This window comes from Madurella fahalii, assembly GCF_045866475.1.
Source record: "Madurella fahalii IFM 68171 DNA, scaffold_1, whole genome shotgun sequence".
NCBI lineage: Eukaryota > Fungi > Ascomycota > Sordariomycetes > Sordariales > Madurella > Madurella fahalii.
In genome coordinates, this window is record NW_027263971.1 from 5,225,440 (window position 1) to 5,234,258 (window position 8,819).

General features: G+C 58.0%; 1 protein-coding gene across 1 annotated transcript; it reads right to left on the reverse strand.

The window, feature by feature from the left end:
* Positions 1-5,298: 5,298 nt before the first annotated feature.
* MFIFM68171_01607 (uncharacterized protein) lies at positions 5,299-8,613 on the reverse strand (the record flags this gene model as incomplete). The annotated part of the gene is made up of 1 exon (XM_071057029.1): positions 5,299-8,613. The coding sequence occupies one exon, from the start codon at positions 8,611-8,613 to the stop codon at positions 5,299-5,301; it is 3,315 nt and encodes a 1,104-aa protein (XP_070913130.1).
* Positions 8,614-8,819: the final 206 nt, after the last annotated feature.

Here is an 8,819-nt window from a genome sequence, read left to right on the forward strand (position 1 = left end):
GGTCCAGTGTGCCAGCATGGCCCGACGGGGAGCGCAGTTCGCGAGGGAGGGACAGAACAGGGCAAGCATAGTGCGAGTCGGTGGCTTATTTCAGCAAACCCCCCCTTTTTTTTTTCCCGCCCCAACCCTTTCCTTTGCATTTCCCATCCGTCCAAGCCGATGGCTGGCTGGCTGGCTGGCTTGCTGGCTGGCTCGCTCCATTGGCGTGCTTCCCCACTAAAGTACTGTACATACAGTACATACATACCTACCTAGAACACCATGCCGGGCCACCAGCGGCCAAGGCCCTTCCGAGCGGGGTCTCCCTGCAGTGAGCAGACGCCCATCCGCGCATTATCGACGGCAATCAAATGAGAAACGCTCGCGGCTTGGGAGCGTGTTGGTGCCAAAGCCAAAGCTGAGTCGTCCGCCGCCCGACGTACTTGGGCGTTTTGTTTTATTTTTATTCTTTTTTAGTCTTTTCGTTTTACTTCGCTGCTACTTCGTGCTTCGGGTTGCTCTGGCTCTTTCTTGCCCCGCCATGTCCTTCGGTCCCCGTTCGATTAGCAATTCGCCAGGTTCGAGTCGGAAACCTTGATCAACTTGCTACCTCGGAGGCTGCATTACGTGTCGGATTGGATGCCCGCTGTGTGCTGGCCCGGGGCAAAAGTCCTCTTGGGGGGGTGCAACCGACGCACTCGGATCTCTGGTGTCGAGAAAGCCGCCGGTACCTCTTAACGAGCAGAACGAGTTGCTGCCCATGATCGTCCGGACAAGCCCATTCCCCTGTCCAATGATTCCATACCTTTCCGGCGCCTGGAATGGAGAACCAAGCGGCCGTATATAGGCTAGGAATGAAGTTGCAAGGCATCACTGTTTCCGGAGGTACATTGCCTTGGCCGCCCGTTTCCGCCCGGGTCTGCACCGCTGCCATCATGCTGTGGTCATCGGCCGGAACCGCGGGCAGTACGCAGGCGGCGAGTGTTACTCGCTTACAAAGTTGCAAAAAACTATATAAAAAGGCAACAGCAGTTCCTGTGCAAGGGGGCCTTTTTCTTCGTGTGTGTACCTAGCAAGGACCCCGGGCCAGCACGCCACGCCCACATACGACGGCTTTCCGGATGTTCCGTTTGAGGGGCGTGTTGGTTTGAAGGCGTTGATCCCTGAATCACACTGCCGTGGCTTCTGGCTGCCGGAATGCGAGGTTAGGCTGCGGCTTCATTCGCACTCTGCGCCAAATGAAATGAGAGATAATAAAAAAAAAAAAAAAAAAAAAAAAGGTGTCCTGGTCATCATGCGAGGCCCATTTCTGCCACACTGCGAAGTGCCCTTCAGGCAGCTTGGGTATCACGAACACAATCTTACGGCAACACCTGTGAGGCACTTGTCGCCGTACAGAGCTGCAAATCCTCATACCACCCGACCACGTCTCGTATAAGCGCATGCATCGCCCTTCCCGTCAGCAAATGCGAGACAGTTTTTCTTCGGGCTCGGTCCTGGAATCCCGCTGTTCCCGTGTCAGTCAGGGTAGTCGGCCATCGGCCCAAAAAAAAAAAATAAAAATAAAAATAAAAATAAAAATAAAAAAAAATTCGCCTCGTCCTTCCGACTTTGCCGTGTCCACAAAGACCGGTTGAGCAACAGCCCGAGATCCGCCATGGGATGCGGCCTCAGGCTCGGGTGAGCTCGCTGGGGCGACGTGTCATAAAGGTTCAAGTTTTGTTGCAATTTAATCCATGCCCAAATATGCTAGAGCTTGCGGGTCATTCTCTCGGGCCCTTGATGCTGATCATCCTTTGTCCACGGAACAGTGTAGCGCACGTCGCAGAGGCTTTTTGTGTTTGATGAAAATTGGTTTGCCGTCGGTCAGCTAGCTGGCTGCCGAACTCGGCGCCATCGCGGGTCAGCGTTGGGGATAAAATCCGGCCGAGGAACAATATTCCTCCCCCGGCCCGGCCCCTTGCTTTTCGGATCTCGCAAAATAAAACAGGCTTTTATGCCACGCATGGATATAGTGCAATTTATGGTGCCAGCACTGCCGCAGAGTTGTGTTCTCGCCGCCCTCAGGGAGCGAGGGCCGGCGCCCGCTTCGTTTTGAAGCCGGCCCCTTGCTCTGGCAGACCCTGGGCTCGCCAAACGACAGTTTCGAGTTTCCGGACGCCGCTCTTGGCGCTGTCGAGCTCTGGCATGTTCTGGGCCTTGATCCCTGCCCCTGGAAGCCTTATCCATTGGCTGTAGCATCGCCTGGAGATATCCCCACGTCCTGATTCGCCCCTTGCGATCAAGATCCTGGGGTTGATCACTTACCCCTGCCCCGGATGATGAAATAGCTTCTTATCGGCACGATTTCGATGATGACGACAGCGGCCCTCTAACAAGTAACAAGAGCTCTGGGAGAGGGCCGGACGGAGAGATCATGCAGAGAGATACCGGGCAGAGGAGCAGGTCGTAATCTGCGCGGATTTAATTGCGCAGCTGCCAACAAAACGCGCAGGGCCGTCGATGGCTTGAGCCGTGGTTCTGCGCTGATGTGTTTGATGCTCATGTTACCCCTCTTCAGCCCCTCTCTTTATTTTAATGGGCCTGGACCGCCCCTCCTGAGCGGCTCCAGCCAGCATCTCCCTGCAAGCCAGAAAACCAGGCGAGCGACCCAGCTGGTGGTGGTGGCACGATCCAATGCCTGACCGACCAACCTGACCAACGCCTCGCTGGAGCCAAGTGGTCAAATAGCTTGCCCGCCCGCACAACCCCGATTCCGCTTGGCGAGCACGGCATCCCTGGGCCGGCGCACACACTCTGGCCGGGCGGGACCCATCGAATGGTTGACTGCCAGGCCGCCTTGCCGACACAGACAAACAAGAAAGGCACAAACTGTCCGATTCGGCCCTTGATGGGGCAGTTGGGAGACGCCCGCACAGTCCCGTCGGCCACCAAATACCGGCTTATCCTGCGGCAATAGCCTCGGAAAACGGCTATATATCCGCACCGCAGCGGCATTTTTTTTTTTTTTTTTTTTTTTTTTGTTGTTGTTGTTGTTGTTCATTTTTTGTTTGGGCGAACCCCCAGCACATGGACCGACTTCGACGCCCTGTCTGTCTGGGCCTATTGTTTCTTTGCCACCATCCGACTCTCGTTACCGCATCCTTGCAGCAAATAGCGCATCTCCGCCCCAGCGGAAACGTCGCTCTTGTTCCGGTCCTAGCATCCCACCCCCTTGAAGGGTTGCGAGCAAGCAACGCCAGGGGTTGCAGCACGCGGTGTTATATGGGCCACTTTCCCCGGCCCTCTGCCTCCCCTCTCCTGGTTGTAGTGAGCCAACCGGTATCGAACGAGAACACACATGACCCAGCTTGATCCCTGCCACATCCCGACTCCCCGGCTGGTTTGAGCGGGTTTTGCAACACAGGCGCAGTTTATCCTCTCGGAATCCGAAGGCAAGACGTTAGTCCCCGCCGACGAACCAACCAACTCGCTCCATTTTTGGGCGATTTCCCTTTTCGTCCCCGGCCATCCGGGTTCGCGGCGATAAGCGGAGCCCCGGGGACCACCCCCCCGAGCCCGCCGGAACCGGGCCTACACCCGGAACACCTCACCCCAAATTTCGTGGCAATTTTGTCGCAAACGTTTCCCTTCGTACCATCGCACTGACTTTCGCACCCTGCGGTGACACGCTTTGTCCAAGTGGGCAAAAAGGCAACCCGGGATGCCGCGACAGGCCTCTACGTGGCTTTTTCTCTGGCTACGTACGTACGCTAACTGGTGCTGATCGTGCACGCTCCTCTCTCTCTCTCTCGGCTATGCGAGCTGCTCACCAAACTAGGATCTGATCGTTGCCTCCTCGAGAGTGCAACAATCAATGTGATGCGCGTCTCCACCCCTTTTGCTGCTGGGTTTGTATGCATCCGAATATTCCCGCCCCGCGGACTCTTGGACTCCAAGAGCATCTTTTGTGCTAATGTGGATTTGTTGTTCCGAGCTGGGAAATGGCAATTTTTGACGAGGCACCGTTCCGAGGTGCAAACGGGCGACATAATGCTGAGGAGATGCGCTTCCCCGGTGCCAGCACAGCCCCATTCCTCACATAATCTTTTGAGAATGTCCTGAAAGGCCTCTTTTGGCCACTTCTTATGCCTCTTCCCTTCCTATGAATTCGTGGATGACTCTGGGGGGGGGGGGGGGAGACGGCAGTCGCGCAATGTCATGTTAAGTGGGGCATGCTATCATCGATTCCTCCGAGTGAAGCACAATTTCCGGATCCCAGCGGCGCGAGGATGACTTGCTTACATGACGTTGGATGCGCTTCCTTGAATGGATACGGCTATATCGTCGCTTATCAAGGTGTTTCGATGGGTCTGGGTTACACTATCGTAGTACAAAGCAAGCAAGGAGCATGGACTGGAGCAGAGATGTGGGGGGGATTTGAGCTCTCGAGTCCCCCTTTCTTTGCCTCTTGCACAGCTTGCTAGTGGACAAGAGTTTCGACAGCATCCCGTTGAGGTCCTGGACAATTCTACTTGAGTCGTTCCATAGGGAATGTATTGCTTGGCTAACTCCAGCCGTCAGTACTAGTCGTAACGCCATGTTATGCATCAAATCTCTCGTGGGTTTCCATCGTGGTCATCATCATCATCAGCAGCATCATAGCATTAAACAAGCAACCGATTCTAGTTCCGAGCATGTCAAAGAATAGGCTACTGCCGTGATTAGAGCCTAAGCGGTTCGACGAGCTGACGCTTTGATCTACGCCTTCTCGCCTCGAGACTCCGACTTGAATTAAGAGACCAATAGGATGAAGATTGGACAATGGAAAAGCTTTCTTCATCCGTGTCTTTGCTCACGGCTCCTGCTCCTGCCAGAGATGAATTAGATTCATTTGACAATAAGAGGTAGAAGGGTATGCAGGACGTTTCAACTCTCAACGGACCAAGCAGGTCTTCCCCATCTATAGTCCAACAGCACACGGAAACGGTCTACATCTTTCCATTCTCCACTTGACAGACAACACGATGGCACCTACCCTCGCCGAGCAGTCAGAAGCGGTGGTCGAATGGTACAAGCTGGATGGGCAGAATTACCGTTGTATACACGATAGTCCCCCAACTTCTTCGTGTGTCCATCTCGGAACCAGGAGTAAGTGCAGCCAGCAGAGGCAGGTGTCAAACATCACTCTACAAAGCAAGTGTTGCTTGTATTACCCTCGATTGCGTCACCTCGTCTTCCTCTCCCCCGTCATTGAACAATCCCCATGGTATCATATCATGGCGTACGCAGTCCCGAAACCTCCTCTGCAGTCCAGAGATCAATTAGACGAAAAGCTGTTTACTTTTTCAACTTATACTTCCCCCCAACAATCTCCATCTCCCCCGCGGCGACCTTCTCCCCCAGAAATTCCTGCAGCTCCTCGTTGCTCCACGGAAACCCGTCGGTGATCAGCACCTTCATCATCATGGCCATCTGGCTCAGCGGCATGGTTGCGCTGGCATTGGTAAGCATACCCTGGATATAGCGCCAGTACATTTCGCGGCGCTTCCGTTCCCCAGCGCTCAGGTTCCCGCCCCCGCTCGTATTCTCCGTCGCTGCGGGTTCTTCTTCGGCTTCGGTTCCAGCAGCTGCGGGGTGGTCGGGCACAGGGCCGGCGGCCGGATCAGCAGCGGCGGAGGAGTCGTCGAGCGTCTCAGCGACGTAGTACTGACTCCCCGCGCGGTGGATGAGGACGCCTTTGGCAACCCAAAAGTTGAGGGCCGCCGTGATGAGATCTTCATCCATCTGGAGCTGCTCGTACAACTCTTCTACGGATTTCCGTACCGGCTTGGCACCGGCACCGGCAGCGGTAGCGGTAGCGGTAGCGGTATCAGCATCTCCCGCCTCGTCCTGGAAAGCATAAATCACCGTGGCCTCTACAGTCGTGCAATCCACCGTCACCGTCCTGTCGCTAAACTCCAGCTCCACCCTCGCCTGACCAAGCTGATTCAGCCAAGCAAGCTTCCTCCCCGACTTGAGGTCCTCATACCCTTTTTCATATCGCTTCTGCTGCTCGGCGATGACCTTGGGCAGAAGGAAATGCTCCCTCTCCAAACCAGGCCAGAACAGCCTCGACAGGATCCTCGCGTGGTACTCTACATCCTCCTCTGCCTCCTTACGATTACCGCTCGCAGCAGCCATCGCATCCCAGTCCAGAACCAGCCTCGTCTGGCCGCTCCCCCTCGCCCTGTATATCGCGGTATCGAGTCTCCGCGAGTCCTGCACGTCCTTGATCATAACGTCGCAGTTCTGCAGCGCCGCCTCGCCGAACCGGCGCTTGAGCAGTTCGAGCACGCGCAGCTCCTGGTCGAAGCGGGCGGGCTCGCCGAGGAGCCGCTCGGCGACCACGGCCGAGAACTCCTTGATGAAGACGTCCTCGCTGCCGAGCGCCGAGATGAGTGTGCCGATGACGTCCTCGCTCTTGGGGCGCTTATAGTTTGCGCCGGCGTCGACCGGGTCCGGAACCCAGTTCATGTCGTTCCAGTCGATGTCCTCGTCGGCTGCCGATGCTGCGTCGGCAGCGGCGGTGCGGCGGGTTTGGGAAGGGTCGTTGAGCAGGATGGCGAGTTCGACGAGCTTGGTTGCTCGTGGGGCGGGCGCCGTCTCGAGGGTTGTTGCGTAGTATGGGTCGTCATGCACGTCCGTGCTGCTGCTATCTCGCAGCTTCCGGTCCCCCGGGGTCATTATGCTAGACTTCCCGGGCATGGTTGGAGTGGTGAAGGGCGCGATATCGAATGAGTCTGTATTCGTATCCTCCTCTACATCCCCCGAGCCCTTCTTCCCCTGCCGTCGCCAGACTGTTTTAGCTCTTCTGGCGGCCCTCACCTCCTCGGGACTGGCCAGAAGGCCCGAGACCACGATGCGGACCGCATCCTCCCGCTGACACAGATATAGCTGCAGACTGGGCTCGACGTGGCTCAGCAGCACCTTGCTGTGGTCGAGCGCGTGGAGCGTGCGGATGATGGAGATGTATGTCTGCAGGATCTCGAGAGTGCTGCAGCCCGGGTGCAGCAATCTCCTCTGCAGTGTGCGCGAGAAGCTATCTGTCAGCTGCTTGCGGCGAGCGGCGGTGGTGATGCTACCACGCAGATCGTCAAGCGCAGGCCGCGAAGCGGGCCACGCCAGAACGATGTCGAACAGCTCCTCAATGCGCAGAGCCGCAAGACGGCCAAGGGCAAGGGACTGGAATGTCTTGAGGTCGCCGAGGGACACCGGCAAGGGGCCGTGGGGATCGGGCGAGATGCAGGACAGGACTTGAAAACTCAGCTGCGCAAAGTGGTTCTCGACCCAGTCGTTGAGGGAACGGATACATGGCGACGCCGCCGACAACGAGGCAGCCCGCGACACCGTATTCATAGCAGCCGAGAAGGAGCGAGGGTCGGGCGCCGACCAGACGCCGGCATAGGCCCCGGTTACAAACTCGGACATCATGGCGTCCATGACCTCGGCGAACAGCACATGGAACCGCTCTCCGGCTAACCCCACGTCGTTCAGCTGCTGAACCAACTCGAGGAGCCGTTCTCTGGCAGCCGCGGCTCTCAGATCGTCACGTCCCGGCGGCGCCGGCCGAGCTGGTTGTGCGTTGCCTGTTCCCGGCTCATCTCGGGTAGGGATGCCCAGGATCGTCCCCGCGAGGCGAACCAAGACAACTTTTACAGATGCCATCAGGCTCTCGGACGCCGAGTTGCTGACAAGAGCATGTATGTCCCGGCGGAAGCGTGCATGGAGCAGCTCGGCCTCCTTGGCCGCCTCTGGGCCGCCGCAGGACAGGCGACTGAAGCCCGAGAGGAGCTGGCCGAGGCCGTAGAAGTAGAGACGCAAGGCGGCCTCGAGCGTCCGTATACTGCTCATGACAATCACTATGTGCCTCTCATAATAATTACCTCGCCTTCCCGGCCCCTGGGGGTCGTCGCGCTCACCGACCGCACCGCCAGAGCCGTCAGCCTCATCGGCGACGCATCCGGCCAAAAGGGGGATCACGTGCTGGGCAAAGTGCACCCGCACTTGGCGAAGGTGCCAAGCGACGATGTCGTCGGTGTGAGTGGCACGGGGCAGCAAAGTGCTGGCGTTGACGACGAGGGCAAAGGCGTCGTAGAAGCCGCTGTCGGCGTCTTGTTTCCTGGGTGCCTGCTGCGACTCTGCCGCCAGGATGCCAAATGAGTCGTCCGCGGTGGCAGACGAGGGCAGGGCGATGTGGGCGGTTACAACGTGCCATGCCTGGTCATAGGCTACCTGGTCATTTGCCGCCGCCGTGAGCGAGGGGAAGACCGGCTGTGCTACCGTCTGGTGTGGCAGCACAGGAGTGGTGTTTCGCGCGGAGGCGGAGGCGGAGGCGGGGTGGCATGCGCCGAGGTGCTCGCCTAGAGGTTGGAGGGTGTGCCCACGGCCATGGTGCGTGTTGTGCTGCTGGTGGTGCCGCGAGGACTGCAGCGAGTGGTCGACCAAGGACGCTGCCGACGCTGCGTGACCGACGAATGACGGGCCGGGTTCCACGAAGTGGTTACTTGATGTTGGCTGGGGCGTGGGCGTCGGCTGCGAGACCCCAGTCTGGAAGACGGACTGGAAGACCAGACGGCGGCGGTCCCTCCACTGGGACGCAAGAGCAGCTGGCATGGTGGGCTATCGGCAGTCTCTGCTGGCCGGTGCTGCGTGCCGGGCCAGGCTGCTGCCGAACCGTGGCCCTTAACTGGCTGCGAGGAAGAGAATGCTCCAGCAGCCCACTTTCTACACTTTTCTCTGCCTTGGCAGGGAGCCGGATAGCCTAGCCAGCCCGCGGATCCTGCAGCCTTCCCAGGGACCGAGTCCGCTGGTCTGCAAGG